General features: G+C 42.9%; 1 protein-coding gene across 1 annotated transcript in view; it reads left to right on the forward strand.

Annotated features, from left to right (window-relative positions):
* The window catches only part of RGS20 (regulator of G protein signaling 20), a 39,180-nt gene that overhangs the window by 16,485 nt on the left and 5,014 nt on the right, over window positions 1–17,681 (forward strand). Inside the window, exon 2 of the mRNA XM_039521186.1 lies at window positions 6,578–6,726. Coding sequence (XP_039377120.1) covers window positions 6,581–6,726 — 146 coding nt within the window. The 5' untranslated portion in view covers window positions 6,578–6,580. The remainder of the gene's footprint in view (window positions 1–6,577; window positions 6,727–17,681) is intronic.

Raw genomic sequence — 17,681 nt, forward strand, 5'->3', positions numbered from 1 at the left:
CCTAGATTTGGCCGCCCTAGGCACCAGCTTGTTTTGCTGGTGCCTAGAGCCGCCCCTGCCTGTAGGTACATGGTAACTTTCTCTTGCACACACAAGACATGTATTTTCAGTCTAGACGTGAACCCCTTACTCAATTAAAGTCAGTAGGAATTTTGCCATTGAGTTCACTGGGACCAGGCTTTCACTCTACATAACTGTGATGAAAGCCTAATCAAGTGCCATAGCATATGAACTGCAGTGTAAAAAACTCTCCCCCGTACCATCCCTGTGGTAATCATCAGGAGTCATGTCACATCTTTGAATGGTGAAAATCTACCAGCCACAGCCTTAGATGTGTGAATTGGAAGAATTGGTCAACTTGGTCACTTACATGAAAAGTTGTTGGAGCAATTGAAGACAACTGTTCCATCAGCGGTGAAGGAAAATATCTCAGAACAGTATTTGAACTGACATTCCTTTAAAAACTTTTTATTTCCTAATTTATGGTTGTAGAAAATATCAACCACGATATTGCATTTATTTTGGTGGTCCTTTCTTAAATTTAGCTGTTCTCAATCAGTTTTAATTAATCTCAGCTGCTAAACTTGATAGAGGTACATTCACCCAGCAATATAGCATATCACCATACCTGGCTACAAAATTATAAAAGATTGTTCTGTGTATGCACACTATGTGATTTTCAAACACTTGAGTCCAGCTCTCCATTCTGTAGGAGTTATGCTCAGTACAGAAACTTGGACTATCAGCTGTTGCTTCAACAATGCTCTAGTTTAATTACAAGTTAGATGTAGGAATCATTGAGTGAAATTCTATGGCTTCTATTACACTAGACTAGAAGAGCATAACTGTCCCTTCTCACCTTAAAATCTGTATTGAGGGCTATCCAGAGAGTGATTCTGTCCCCAGCATGCTAGAGCAGCCTCCAGGCTGCTCTAATTTAGACTGCTGCAACAGAAAATAAGTGGAATGCAGTGAACTCTTGCTACACACCCTCACCCCTGGCTTTGCTGAGGATGAGGGAGGGGGAAGCAGTCTACCAGTTCTACATCACATCACCAGGGACTATTTTACCTCATTTATGTTTCATCCTGCCAAAAAGCCAGGCTGGAACTGAGAATTGCCTCGTTATCTTATTTGTCAAAAGAACTTCAAATATGTCAGAGACTGTTATGCTCAGTGATGACTAAGGTCACAGAAAACATGATGTTGGCATTATATAAGCATTTTTGAACAGTAGGAGCACAAGAGAGCTACCCACCCCTTGAATAGACTAAACAAGACCAAAGGGAATTTTAAAACAACATTCCAGCTCTGCACTTTTGGCATGAATTTCAACCCAAAGTGTAACTCTTTCAAAAAGTGATAACTGCTTGTAAATAAGGTCATTCACTAAAGCTGCCCTCTCAGTAATAGATACCACATCTCTCAGTAATCACATTAGTGATCCTTTAGCACAAGTGAGTCAGATTCTCTGTTGGTGTAAGTCAGAACAGCTCCACCAGAGTCAGCTGAGGAGCTAACAGATAGTTAAGACCAAAGCAGATTGTGAAGAACTTCAAAAAGATCTCACAAAACTAAGTGATTGGGCAACAAAATGGCAAATGAAATTTAATGTGGATAAATGTAAAGTAATGCACATTGGAAAAAATAACCCCAACTATACATACAACATGATGGGGGCTAATTTAGCTACAACAAGTCAGGAAAAAGATCTTGGAGTCATCATGGATAGTTCTCTGAAGATGTCCATGCAGTGTGCAGAGGCGGTCAAAAAAGCAAACAGGATGTTAGGAATAATTAAAAAGGGGATAGAAAATAAGACAGAGTATATTATTGCCCTTATATAAATCCATGGTACGCCCACATCTCGAATACTGTGTACAGATGTGGTCTCCTCACCTCAAAAAAGATATTCTAGCACTAGAAAAGGTTCAGAAAAGGGCAACTAAAATGATTAGGGGTTTAGAGAGGGTCCCATACGAGGAAAGATTAAAGAGGCTAGGACTCTTCAGCTTGGAAAAGAGAAAACTAAGGGGGGGATATGATAGAGGTATATAAAATCATGAGTGATGTTGAGAAAGTGGATAAGGAAAAGTTATTTACTTATTCCCATAATACAAGAACTAGGGGTCACTAAATGAAATTAATAGGCAGCAGGTTTAAAACAAATAAAAGGAAGTTCTTCTTCATGCAGCGCACAGTCAACTTGTGGAACTCCTTACCTGAGGAGGTTGTGAAGGCTAGGACTATAACAGTGTTTAAAAGGGGACTGGATAAATTCATGGTGGCTAAGTCCATAAATGGCTATTAGCTAGGATGGGTAAGAATGGTGTCCCTAGCCTCTGTTCATCAGAGGATGGAGATGGATGGCAGGAGAGAGATCACTTGATCATTGCCTGTTAGGTTCACTCCCTCTGGGGCACCTGGCATTGGCCACTGTCGGTAGACAGATACTGGGCTAGATGGACCTTTGGTCTGACCCGGTATGGCCATTCTTATGTTCTTATAATAGCATTTGTTTGACCTGAAAGACTTATACATTTTATATGGCTGATTGAGCTTTGAAGAAGGAGTATAGTGGGGCACACATTTTTTTCCCCTCCCTAAAGTGAGATACCTGCTCTTTTGAATCAGCAGAGCAGAGGAGTTTGAAGAAGAAATGAAGGACCTGCTTCTCCTATGCCTTGCACTTTGTGTGGTCATTTACTCCAGTGCAAACTGGGTGTAAAATGCTACTAAATCAGATTAAAGATAGGTTTGAGCTTCTGCATTCAGATTCAGAGTCAAAGTTCTTCAAAATGTAAGGTGTCCATATGTAAGATTGTGTCTCTGGCCCATTGCTAACATTGACATTTACACATAGAATATAAAGTTTGACTTTCTTTTGTAGATTCCTACATACAATACTTGGTGGAACAACTGATATATCTATCTTGGCCCTATCACCATGATAGCTGAGACCCTATATAAAATCAACTTTTCTCTGAAAACAATACAGCAAATGGCCGCAGACCTGATCCAGGCATTCTGAGGTTGATGTGGCTTGGAATCAAACTATTGCTCTATCTGAAAAGGGTCAGATTGTCACTGTGATAGTAGTCAGAATCAGCATGGTCCAGAAAATAAAGTGAAATCCTGGCTCCATTGAAATCAGTCATAAAACTTCCATTGACTAATGGAGCCAGGATTTCCTTCCTGGAGTCTATTCCTAGCTCTCCCTTTTCCTTGCTGGGTGTCTTTGGACAAGTCACATCATCTCTCTCTGCCTCGGTTTCCCCTTCATCCTCCCTCCCGGACTGTAGATTGTAAGCTCTTTGGGGGGCAAGGACGGTCTTTTACTGCATTTGTATAGCCCTGAGCATAATAGGGCCCAATCTCAGTTTAAGCCTCTAAGCACTACTATAACACAGACTAATAATAATATTGTGATAATGGAGAGGTAGGCATTTTGTTTTACAGAGAGGATCTGCTCAGAAATGTGACTATGAAAGACAGCTTTGATTTAAGAGATCTTTTGTATTTAGAATGCTTTAGTGACCAAAGTAAGCGAGAATGAAGTGATGTATAATGCCACCTGCTTTATTACAGTTCAGTTCATTTCTAAAACCAAAGTGGTGTTAAGAATATTAAGAGACCCAATCATCTTGTCATTTGCATGCACACAACTGCTGTTGATTCCCAAAAGAGCTGCAGGTGCACTATTCATTGGACTTTCCTTAAAACAAAGTAACTGCTTTGTACTAGTCATCTTTAAACCAATAGTTACGTTCTTGCAGGAACTTCTACTTTTGGTCTCCACATACTTTTTAAACACTTTTGTGCCATCTTAAAAAGGCATGTTGTCATTTGGAAATATTTACAAAAATCATTTAACTTGAGCAAGAAAATTACTTCATATTTAAAGGGAAAGCTAACGTTTCAGTGTGTACATCTGCTAATGAAGCGTAGAGCTTAAATGAGATGCCAAATTGTACCTTTATTTTTTCCTCCTCCTTTTTCCTCCTCAACCCTTCATAAACTATAAACTGGGGTATAAATCACATAGGATGAATATTGGCTTTACATTCATAAAGCTCTACAGCTTCCAAATATCCTTTGTTAGAGTGAGCACTTCACAAGCTACATTATAAACAAACCACTATTGTGGGGAGGTGCGAGGAGGCATTTGCTACAGAGATGCTTACATGCTCCTCCCTCACACTGAAGTATACCAGAGAATATCTTGCAAAAGAAATTAATCTGAAAGGATAATAAATCTAAAATAGTAAAAATCTAAAATTATAATTTTTTAAATATAATAGATCCAAATAAGGATTCTTTGAAATAGGAGATATTTGGGGTGGGTGAATAGGTACATTGACTTATTCACCTCTTTCTCCTATGCCCTTCCCCCTCCAAACACAAAAAACAAAACAGAAGACTAGCTCTCCTAATCAGATCATATATCAATTCAGTTGTAAAGTGGGTTAGAGGTATTTATGTGCACAGAAGCCGCATAAAACATCTACTAAACAAAGCTGGATAAATAGCACTCATTTGATTCCAATTATAAATTAAACTTTTCTAATTGATAATAAGAAAATGTTTACTCCCTACCAGGAGCTGGGAATACGTCAGATATACTATTGTCTCCTGTAATGTTTTGTTTATAATTACTTTTTATTGTAAGCACAAACATGCTTTGTTTTTCTAAAATAGGTACTGAGAAGAAAGCTGAAAATATTCAGTATTTCCTTCTACTGTAATGAACTTGAAATCTAAGCAATAAAGAAATAAGAATGTACAGATGTATTTTCCTTTTCATATTTATTCTTTCATACTTTAAAATTATCAAGCTGGTATTTTGGGAAGCTACTCTGAAACCATTCTTGCTTATGTTTTAGATTTTTGGTCATTTAGGGACTGGTTGTCAAAGGGAGCAGATCCATAATGGGGCATCATTCTGTGTGTTTTCTCCCTATTATATATGAGCTAAGATGTGAAAAAAATATCTTAGCTATGCTGGTCTGATGTTATCCTACAAAATAGGTGCCTCTGCTGCTGTGCATGACATACACATTTTCCCTTGGACAAGGAGATGGTTCTAGCCAAAACAAAACAAAAAGAATACTAACCTATATAATGCCATCAGTAAAAGGAACATCAAAAAAAGCATTGATCATGAATTAATGCTGCATTGAGTTGGAATAACCTGCACTCTTTTATATACATGATTTTGTAGCAATGCCTGCTGCATATGGATTGAGCACCTTTCTTGCCACCATAGTCCTGCATAAATATATCTGAACACAGAGAGAGATGATTTTAACATGATGCTCTCCAGCTCATCAGATAACGTCTCATACCAGTTATTGAATCACAATGATCAACTCCCCAAAATCTGCCATTGTTAATGGTATTTAAACTCCTCTGCAATTTTGATGGACGCAGGGAGGTTTAGCAACCTACAATGAACAATACCAAAAAGTATCACTTTTCACAGGAGGAGAAATAGCTAAGTATCCAAAATTCATCTAAAATCATAATGAAGTATGGTGCACTTGTCCCTTTAGGATTTGATATTTCATCAATGTAATGAAGTCAACATATAGGGTATAGGTCAATAGGCAGCAAGTCATTCATAGGGAACACACACACACACCAAATTCTGCCAACCATAAGTTCAAGCTCACAGGAAGAAATTGCAGTGACTCCAGACGGACTAGTCACATGTTTAAAATTGCACATGTACAGACATGTTTGCAGGCTTAGGGAACCAAGCAGTTTTCCTAGAACAATCTAGAGGCATCCCATGCTGTCCCCACTATGAACTATCACATGTGGTCTATGGTTATGGGAATAGACTGCTTAAATCTTAATGTTGCCTGGCCCATGTCTGTATCTCCTCAGCAGGAAAGTAATTTCCTTCCCAAACCACGAAGACTCTGAATCTTGCTTGAAAGAAAAGCTATGTTAAAGGAACACAGAGTCAGACCCATGATAGTCAGTCAGATCTTCGCCTTTCCCCTTTACGGTGGCCTACGGAACAGATTTTCTAAATTTTTCAACACTGACAATGGAGCCCAAATTCTTAAAAACATTCATCTCCCATTTACACACCTCTAAGCCAGTGCAGAGACTCACCAGCTGGGAAAGAAAGGAGGAAGAATCAAAGTCCAAACTATAGGTCATTTCACCCTTTTTTCCTTAGAGGTGGCATTATTTCCAAAAACAAAACTCAAAAGCACAACAAATTAGCAACACTACTGGAAAATAACCACTGGGAGCTTTCCAGCTACAGCTAGCTGAGAGAAGAGAGAACATAAACGACCCCCATGATAACCTTCTTTGAACCCACTTCCACTTTCCACCCAAATCAGTCATGTTATAGGAAGGAATCTATTAACCTCTTACATTCTGGAGTGCCTTTACACCTTGTCACAGAACCTCAACAAAGCAGTGGATTTTCCCAGCAGCTTCCAAGGAGAACAGCGGGAGCCATCAGATTCCGAGTTCTTTTGAAAATCTGGCCTTAAATGATACCTAGTGAGTCTTTTGTGCAGAGGTTAATTTTTTCCCCTTATTTTGGTTTTCGCAGCCCATGGGATCGGAGCGGATGGAAATGCGCAAACGGCAGATGTCTGTGGCCCAGGAGACACCAAGTTCCACACAGGCACAGCATGGCATTGGGAATCGAGCTTCCAATGCCTGCTGCTTTTGTTGGTGCTGTTGTTGCAGCTGCTCATGGTATGTCTTTTGGTGTCTCAACTGAAACCTACAGGGGTGAGTGATGGCCAGTGATCAGGACAACATAGCACTTGGGGTAATAATACAAGTTTAAAACAACAGGAAAAATATGGCTATGTTGCAATTCTGGATACAGTTTTCAGCTCCAATTCTTGTGGGTTTTCCACTGAAATAATTAAGAATGTAAAAAGAGTTCTATATACCAGCATCAGCTGGGTGTGTGTGACAGGAGGGCCTAAGATGGCACTTTAAATAAAAAGATATGCAGTTCTTTTCTTGGCACTGCTCTAGGCTGCACACACATCATGGTAACAATTTCCTTGTTACTAAAGCACCACTCGTGTGCTTGATGTTGTACAAGACAGAACAGTCCAGTCCCAGCACCAAAAAAGCTTACATTCTAAGGCCTGGCCCTTGTCTACACTAACGGGAAAAGTCAATCTAAGCTACGCAATTTGAGTTACGTGAATAGAGTAACTCAAATCGATGTAGCTTAGGTCTACTTACTGCAGGGTCCACACTATGCAATATCAATGGGAGATGCTCTCCCGTCAACTCCCCTTATTCTTCTCTATACGGAGGAGTACAGGAGTTGATGGGAGAGTGATCTGTGTTAGATTTAGCGGGTCTTCACTAGACCTGCTAAATCAACCACTGATGCATCAATCACCGCTCATTGATCCCCCGGTAAGTGCAGACAAGCCCTAAATAAGACAGAGAAGACGAGACACACTGGGAGACACAGAAGAGGGAATGACTAGCATTTAAAAATTATTATTGCTAAGTCATGTCTTCTGGGCACTGTAGAAAAAAGTGAGTCTTTAGGAGGGATTTGGACTGGAACAAAACAAAGAGGACATTGATTTTTCAGAGGTACTAAGCACCTGCAGTTCCTGGTAAGTCTATGGATCAACTTCAGGCATCCAAGTCTGAAAATACTGGCCTCTATGCATGAGGAGCTATACTGAAAAGGCTTGGAGATGGTTGTAAGGAAAATGGAACATTTAGGTTGGCATCACTGGTGAACCAAGAAGATTCCTAAGGTTGATGGAAGAATTTTTCTGTTGACCTAGCTACCACCTCTTGGAAAGGTGGATTAACTATATTGATGGAAAAACCTCTTCCATCGATGTAGGAAGTGCCTACACTGCAGCATTACAGTGGCACAGCTGCAGCACCATAGCTAGGGCCTTACCAAATTCATGGTCATAGGTTTTTAAAAATCATAAATGTCATGATATCACCTATTTAAATCTGAAATATCATGGTGTTGTAGTTGTAGAGGTCCTGATCCAAAAAGGAGTTGGGGGGGGAGGGGGATCCACAAGATTATTGTAGGGGGTGTTGCAGTACTGCTACCCTCACTTCTGCACTGCTGCTGCTGGTGGCCCTGCCTTCAGAGCTGGGCAGCTGGAGAGCGGCAGCTGCTGGCTGGGATCCCAGCTCTGAATGCAGAGCTGCCACCAGCAGCAGTGCAGAAGTAAGGATGGCACAGCATGGTATTGCCACCCTTATTTCTATGCTGCTGCCCGCAGAGCTGGACCCTCAGTCAGCAGCCACCACTCTCCAGCCGCCCGGTTCTGATGGCAGCAGCACAGAAGTAAGGGTGGCCTGGTATGGTATTGCCAACCTTACTTGTGTGCTACTGCTGGTGGGGCGCTGCCTGCAGAGCTGGGCACCTGGCCAACAGCCGCTGCTCTCCAGCTGCTTGCTCTGAAGGCAGCGTAGAAGAATGGTAATACTGAGACCCTCCTAAAATAACCATCCCACCCCCCTGGCAACCCCCATTTGGGTCAGGACCCCCAATTTGAGAAATGCTGATTTCCCCCATTAAATCTGTATGGTATAGGATAAAAGCACACAAAAAAAACAGATTTCACAGGAGGAGACCAGATTTCATGGTCCATGACACATTTTTCATGGCCGTGAATTTGGTAGGGCCCTAGCCATAGGGTATGTGTACACCCTAAGAGATGCTCTAGCTCCAACAGATGTTATGGTCTTGATACAGAAATTACTTGCTGGGTTCTATGGCCTGTGTTATACTGGAGTCAGACTAAATCTATAAATTTTGGCCCAGTAAGGCAAATTTAAATGAACTTAGTCTGCAATGTTAAGTTCCTAATTTTGCTTCCTTGCATTAAAAATCCATTTTCGCTCAAATGTAGAAAAACATGGTTCAGACATGGAAGTATTATTATCCCAATTTTACGACAGAGAAACTGAGACACAGAGACATTGAGTGACATGGCCAGTGTCACACAAAGCAAGTTAGGATAGAGGTAGGAATTTAGAACCCAGATCTCCTGACTCCTGATTTTGTGCTTTAACCTCAAGAAACAAAAAAGGAAATTGTTCATAAGGAGTAGAGATAGATGTGAATTAGTGCAGGGTCTCTTTCTATGAGAATGATTATAGCCATGTTTAGTAGTATTGTAAAGAATGAGATTCTGGCAACTGCAGAAAGCTTTTTAAGCCACCAGATCTTTAGATGCTTTGCCCATTAAAAGGTATTACATACTAATGCTAAACAACAGTAATAACCAACTGCAGGTAGTTATAACATTGGGCTACTTTCACCCATGGCTTTCTGAGTTGCTATAAACTGCCAAATTAAAATTATTCCTCTAGAATAGAGAGGACAGAAAGGTGCAATGAAAGAGTGTAAGGTGGGTTCAAATCTATCGGTCAATGAGGTTCTTATTTACTGTGAGAAATCTCATTGGCTGTTAGTGACCTGACAGAACATCCAGTTTTGCATTTAAGGTCCAGGCCCACTAAAATAGAATAACTATATAGAGAGGATCACTACAGAGCTTTGGGACATTTGGTTCCTGGAAGATGTCAGAAGAACAGGTTAAAAATTAACTTGTACAAGGACAGTTCCTGCAAGATGGAGAACTCCCAGTAGGAGTTGAGGGCATTCAGCTCCTAGCAGGCAGAAGACAGCACTACCTATATTTAGTTTTATCTCTTACTACAGGCTTTTGCTTTCTTGACTAAATATGAGGCTGCCATCCCCCTATTTATTCCAGGAATTCATATTTTAGTAGCGTGTCGGTCAGTCTGATCACAAACTAAAATAGCCATCCTCCTTCCTTGATAAGTCATTTGCCACACTATAGTGGTATCTTACTGTACCGTTAGTGATGATAATAGTTTTTCCTGAGTGAATCTGCAACACTGTACCAAATCGATGGAACTGCATGTGGCCACGACCCCACTCCACCCATTCACTTTTAAGATCCACTATTTGTGAACAGAATAAATCTCTCTTGCTGTTCAGATTTGCAAGACTGAAGACTTTGTCCTTGAAGCTTCTTTACCTCACATTCAGATAAAAGTAGGCAAACTTCTGGGTCCAAAAATAAAGTGGCCAACCTGTATATTAACTGGTTACTTACTGCAACTGTGATTCTTTGAGATGTGATATAGACGTGTATTCCACTTAGGTGTGCATGCCCCGATAATATTGCCTATCAGTACCCATAGAGGAGCGATGCTTGTTCCTCATGGCCATAGCCCCTCCCTTAGCTATATGAAGTGGCACAGCCCTGCCCCCCGCCCCAGCTTCTTAGCTTCAAATGCCCAGAGACTAGACTCTGATGCAGAGGGCATGGCGGGTGGGTCATGGAATACACATCTGCACCACATCTTGAAGAACCATAGTTACAGTAGGTAGCTATTTCTTCTTTGAGTAGATGCAGCTGTGTATTTCACTGACTCACAGGCAGAACCCTGGGAGGTTGGGCTCAGTCTACCTAAACAAGGCTTGCAAGACCTCCCTACCAAAACCTGCATCCACCCTGGAAGATGCGGTGATGACATAATGGTTCATAAATGTATGTATGGACAACCATATGACAGCCCTGTATATGTCCAGTATTGAGATGTCACTCAGGAACACTACTGACGTAGCTTGTGCTCTTAGAATGAGCTTGTACCTATTGAGGAGGCATAGCTGAAGTTGTTTCATATGCAGTCTTGGTACAGGATCTTATCCATTTAGAGAGTCTGTGAAGAGACTGCTTGCTTTTTCATATGATTTGCATATGTACAAACAGGCAAGGCAAAGCCCGAAACAGCGTAGTCCTATCCAGATAGAAGGCTAGGCATCACTTGACATCTAATGAGACGAATTTCTAATGGCTTAGGAAATAACAGGCAAATATACTGCCTGGTTGAAATGAAACTGAGACCACTTTAAACAAAAATTTTGAGTGTGATCATAAAGTCACTTTGTCTTCAGACAATTGTGTATAAGGAGGCTCCGCCATCAGAGCCTGCAACTCTCACACTTTTCTTACAGATGTTATTACTCTGCTTTCCACAACAACAGAAAGGGACACAATGCCAGAGGCTCAAATGGAGGTCCCATTAAAGCTGCTAGGACTGTGTTAAGGTCCCACAGAGGAACCGGCTGTCAGACCGGAGGATGAAGAAGCCCTTTTAAGAATCCTGCTACCATGGCAATGGAGAAGACTGATCTTCCCTGAATGCTCCAGCATGTTCATATGCTGTGAGCACACCTGCTGACCACAAACCTTCAACTTTCAGCAACCCCACATGTGCCCCCCAACCTATCAGAGAAGCATCAGTGACAAGAGACCTGGTTAGTAAGGACTAGACACCCTGGCAAACCTCCTCTGAACACATCCACCACTGCAAGGAGTCCAGGACCAGTTGAGAAAGATAGGGGTAAAGAGTCAGATGGTAAATAGTTCCAGCTGAGGCTGGAGACCGAGGTAAAGATGGTGAATTACCTGAAAATGGCCAGTTGGCAGAAATATTCTCAAACTCGTAGAGTATACTAGGGCCCTAGTAAACTCTATTTTCTGAGTGGGAACCATATTTGACTTCCCAGTGTTTAGAATGACACCCAGACACAGGGCCGGCTCCAGGCAACAGCAGAGGAAGCATGTGCCTGGGGCGGCACTCCGTCCATTCTTGGGGCGGCACAGTCCAAGCAGCTTTTTTTTTTTTGCTTGGGGTGGCAAAAATGGTAGAGCCGACCCTGCCCAGCTGGCTGAGGAGGTGCAGTGTAATGTTGAAGTGAGAAAGAACTTTCTCTCTGGACCTGTCCCTCAGTAACCAGTCATACAGGTATGAGAAGATGTGGATTTCTTTCTTTCTGAGATGACCATGCATTTGGACAGAAGAGAATCCAAATGGAAGCATCATATACTGATAATGGTGCTCTGCTATGACAAATCGAAGGAATTTTCTGTGGCCTGGCAAAATTGCCACATGAAAGTAGACATGCTGAAGGTCCAGAGCAACAAACCAATCATTCTGAGACAACATGGGGAGGATAGTAAATAGAGAGACCATTTTGAACCTCATGCATCTGATATTTTTGTTGACACCGTGAAGGTTGAGAATGGGTCTTAACCCTCCCCTGGATTTGAGCACCAGAAACTATCAGAAATAGCACCTATGACTCCAGTGTTCTGGTAGAACTCCTTCCCCGCTCCCAAAGCCAGTAGACCGCAAACCTGCTTGAAGAGCAATACCTTGTGAGAAGGGTCCCTGAAGAGGGGCGGGAAGGGATGGTGGGGAACTGGATTGCATAGCCTGATCTGACAGTGCTTAGGACCCAGCTGCCATGATCAAGCCCCAAGCATTGTAGAAATGGGTCAGCCTGTCCCCAAATGGAGGTAATGGGGAGAACCGAGCAATGACAAACACTGCTCTGAACCAAGGAGTCAAAATGGGTACTTGGGGGACATGTGTGGACTGACCAAAGCCCAGACCTGACTTTCTCCTCCTATGGAATCTTTGCCCTTTTCTAGGATAGTTCCACTGTCTTGGGGAGGGGGAGGAAAGGCTGCCCAAATGTGCACTGTGAACAATACTGCTGCTGCTACTGTTGATCACCATAGTGGTACCACTGCACTACTGATATATACACCCCCCAAGGACTGGAAGGTAGTCCTAGAGCCCTTGAAAGAGTTCAGAGTCTCATCCATCTTGTCTGAAAACAGTGCTTGGTCATTGAAGGGCAAATTCTCTATGGCCTGTTGCACATGGGGAACAATGCCTGAATTCTGCAGCCAGGAAATCCTTCTCATGGTCATCACTGAGGCCATCACTCAGGCCAAAAGTATCTGCAATGTCCAGCATGGACTGCAACAAAGTCTTAGCCACCAAGCAGCCTTTGGTGACAAATGACTGAAATTCCTCAGTCACAGCTTTGTGCAGCTGGTCTGCAAACTTAGACTTAGCCACTCAATTCACAAAGTTGTACTGGGACAACCATGTCTGCTGGTTAGCAATCCGCAAGGAAGAGAAGGTGTAAATATTCTTGCCCATCAGGTCCACTCATTCAGAGTCCTTATCGTTGGGAGGGGTCTTAAAGCTGCCCTGTTATCCACCAGTTACAACCCTGTAATCTGGGAACAGATGTGAGTAAAAACTTCCACACCCTGCACCGGAATAAAGTAGCACTTCTCCATGTGCTTTGCTGCAGGTGGTGCCAAAGCTGGTGTGCTCCAGAGGACCTCAGCAGGTCTGCATCATTAATAGGGAGGGCTACTCTACCAGGGAAAGATGGCTGCAGGATATCCACTAACCTGTTCTCCTGCAGAAACTCCACTTGAATTCCAGGGATGCAACCAAGTGCTGCAAAAGGTGCTGGTATGCCTGAAATTCTCCTGTACTGAGGTAGAGGAAGAGCCAGGCACTGTGGAATTGTCCAAGGATGAAGATGAAGCAGCTAACTGTGCCAGAGCTGGATCCTGCTCCAGGACTGATGAACCTAGATGGGACAATTCTGGAGGCTCTTTCAGGGGAAAGATCACCAGTACCTGGGCCTGTGGCAGATCAACAGTCACCACCACAGACCTGCTTGGTGATCTCACCTTCAACTGAGATGAGGAGTGGGACCTCCACCACTGAGGATTGTCCTACAGAATCTATAGAAGTAATTAGTACATATAAAGTATTGATGGCCTGTAGGCACCAGGCCATGGGCCAGTGTCCCAACAGTGAGATGAGCGCCAATCCTGGTACCCATAACACTCCATGAACAGCCCCCTCTGAGGGTCAGGCAATGGAAAGTGAGAGGAAGAAGATCCCAACCCAGACGCTGAAGAGTTCCAGGCTACAGGGAATAACAGTGGAGCCAGCCCTGAGGGTGCAAGCAACCAGTTCAACTTGTGTATAGCCCAAAATAAAAAGAGGGAGCTTGGCTGACAGTGGAAACAGTATTGGCAGCATGAAGCATGTCTCCATTGTTTCTGGTGCCAGAAGTGGCGTTGACCCCAAAGTTGGCAATTGTACTGAGATAACCGATGGTGCCAAAGTGGAGGGTGGTGAGTGCCACCACGGTAACATCGGCAGCACCAGTTGCAGTGGTGCCAAAGATGGTCCTGGTGCCAGGGAGGTCCATTGTGCTGAGCCCAGCAACAGCCCCACTTCCACTGACTGTGAAAGGGAAACAGCAGGGTATGGTGCAGACAGTCCCACACGGTCAACAGCCCGCCCAGCCAATGGAGCTATAAAGGATGCAGTCCTGGCAAAGTTCTGGACCAAGGGCAAGGTTGGGACAGAAAGGTAGATGTCTGTTGCTGGCTGCTATGCTGCTGACACAGAAACACCCAGTGCCGGCATTGCCCTTGTTAGTCTTGGACTCAATGGATGCCCCAGGGCTGGAACCAGAGTCAACAATATGGTGTCTTTGACCTCCTTTCACAGGAGCACTTGGGGAGTGGTTGACAGGACCTGCTCTGTCCCATGCACCAGCATTCTATCCATGCTCCTTCTGGAGAAGCAAGATAAGTCCCCATGTGACCTGAAGTGGCTTCAGTCAGTCCTATGTAACCTTTTCCTCAGGGCATTCGACAGGGAACGACTCCATCTCTTCAAACAAGCCAGATCCAGGACACAAAGTGGTAGCTCTCTCAGAACTCAAGGGTGACCTCCAATTTGACATGGGCCTCAGTGCCAAAGCAGGCCACATGGTCTGTTCTAGCAAGTGCTGCTTCAGACGAAGATCCCTCACCACCCAAGTCCATTTGGTGAACAATCTGCAAATCAAACACCACTCCTTGATGTGGGCTTCACCTAGGCACAACAAGCACCGTGGGGGGTGGGAGGGAAGATCATTATTGGTGATCGCTTCCCCCACATGACAGGATGTTTAAACCCTGGTGAGGTCATCACCAGGGAAATATTTAAACTACAGCTAACTAATACTAACACTGCCCTATGGGTACTGATTAACGATATACAACTAGAAAAGTCACTAAAAATAAAGGGATTGTGAGGTAAAAACCACACAGAACTCTGACTCCAGCCATGGGCAGTAAGAAGGAACTGAGAGGGGTCAAGGCAGTGCCACCTCATATAGCCAGAGAACGGGAGCCACAAGGAGCAAGCACCGCTTCACTACACACACCCCTAAGCGGAATACATGGCTGCATCTACTGGAAAAAGTAACTCTCTGTTGCAACAGTTTACTTCAACCTACAAAAGATCTTTGGTTCATGTATAAAGCAGTAATTGAGCAACTCCAATTATTATAAATGGGAATTGTTCTGTTAACATTTTATATGTCAGACTGAGAAAATATCCTATAAAAATCATTTTTTGTGCTTGCACAGCACCTGATTTCAGAACATAAGCATACTGGTTATCAAATTAATCACCCTGCAATCAGCAAAAATAAGTCCAGCAATTATATCAATAGTTATCAGAGAATATGGAAATATTTTAATACTTTTTATATTTAATATTTTTTAAACTTTTACACTGTGGTAGTGCCTAGAGGCCAACCAGGTTGGGGTTCCATCGTGCAAGGTCCTGCATAGCATAGTATAATAAATAACAGCAAAAGGAAGTTTCAACACATTTTGGGTAGGTCTATACTGGCAAGTTTCTGCACAAGTTATACCACTTTAATAAAACGCTGGAATTAAACCACTGTTGTGGATCCACACTGTACTCCTTGTGATGGTGGAGCACATCCACATTAGCAGTTCTTGCAACGGCAAAGAGAGCAGTGCATTGTGGTAGCTATCCCACTGTGCAACTGGCTGCAGGGTGCTTTGGGAAGGGTTTGCAATGCCTCATGGGGCAGGCACAGTGTCACATGATGCAGGTTTCCCAATCCCATTGTTCCATGGGCATCCTACTACATTGCCAGCTGCTTTTCAACTGAGGGCGGGGGGGACAGAATGTGGGACAGGGAGGGAGGGGAGTGAGTGTGTGTAGACAGAGACAGTGTGTTTCAGGGGACAGAGTGCGTCAGCATGCTGTCTTGTAAATTCAGACAGCAGCAGAAAGCAACCAGCCTCCACGTTCAACAGCACAAGCATTCCACAATAATGGTTTGCTTTCTGTCCCGGAGCAGATCAGCACAGCACATGAGGGCTGTCAGAAACAGAGCTTTGAAAGGGAAGGGGCACATGCCTTCAGAGCAGCCAGCCAAGTTCACAACAATGAGCAGAGCATCCACTTGAGGGATTAATGGGACACTTTGGAAGGCCAATTGATTGCCTTCTGTGCTGTAATTTGTGTACACTGCCAATACAGCACTGGAGCCTTTGCACTGTAAGGCTTACGACTCTTGTCAAGTTGGGTTTTTTGGAATGCTGCAACAAAGTGGCTTGGCAATGTGTACACCTCGGGAGTTATACCGCAGAAAGCTGCTTTACTGTGCAGTAACTTGCCAGTGTAGACAATTTCACACGAAAGGACTGATTGAGAGACATTTGGATCTGGTCATAAGAAAACACCACCAACTGAATAATTTTCACACCCCACTGAGTAAATGAGCCTCCAAGTTCCAGTGGATTGACAACTGAATAACACTGGTAAAATCAAAGAGTTAAGGATGGTTTTAGCCCATAGGTGTAAACGTATAAGATACACCCATAGCTATAGATTGCCCAGGAAATAAAAGCACTTCATGTACACTGACTTAATGGATTAATATAAACTTCACTTCCCACTATTTCCTTTGAATTGTTGATAACTACTCCTCCGCTCTTTTATCTGATACTCTCTGTCAGGCACAGAAAAAGCAGCGTAAGTGTTAAAATGGTACAAAGCAAGCTATTTCCTCAATGGGGTGTTGAAATTACTCAATTTTGATGGTGCTTAAAATTCCTATTGCCATTTAAGAATAGCCTGGGAACTGGGTGCAGGCTACAAAGCAGCTTTTCTCTGCCTTAAAATCACTTCTAATTTTCTGTGAACAACTGTTTTATAGTAGCAAGGAATGCGAAACAAACTGCAATTAAATGTTCTATTTATAATCCCTATTCACAGAATGTCTTTCCTCAAAATAGCTCAAGTGCTTTCCACTGAAAAATTATGAATAGAAACAAAAATAACAGTCCACATGAGTCATGTGGCTGAGAAGCAGAGACTTCACTATTCACAGCCCTTTCAATACTAGAATTAGAATGAACCATTATGGGTCTAGGAAATGAGTCCCAGTGCCTGGATGCCCATAGTCTGTGCTGCAGTTATAACTTAAGTCACATACTTGTTATCCTTTTGGAGCCTGAGATAGATGTAGCTATGTAAATAGTTTGTTCTCTCTGCTCTGCACTTTTACACTTGTAGGGAGTCTTCCTCTCTGCAGGAGTAGCTACCATTTTGTGAGGCACAATAAATATTGCATATTACAAAGGAGGCAGAATGCTATCCTATGGAGACATTTGTTCTTTTGTCTCCTTCAATCTAAAATATGTCACGCTGAAGCATATTCTTGCTGTTTATGGGGAAAACAACCTTAAAAAACAAACCAACTGGATCAATGGTCACCATTAGGTCCTCTGGGCCCTTCTCCCTCTCTCCCCCCACTCCTCTTTAAATCATGAGACTCAGGGGATAAGATGATATTATGGTTCCTTTATAATTATGCTGCTTCTCCCTTTACAGAGAAAGTGAATTAAGAAAGCTCAGTGATTTGAAGGCATTACATAAAATGAGCTGCAGTGAGTAGT

This window comes from Mauremys reevesii, linkage group 2, assembly GCF_016161935.1.
Source record: "Mauremys reevesii isolate NIE-2019 linkage group 2, ASM1616193v1, whole genome shotgun sequence".
Classification (NCBI taxonomy): Eukaryota; Metazoa; Chordata; order Testudines; family Geoemydidae; genus Mauremys; species Mauremys reevesii.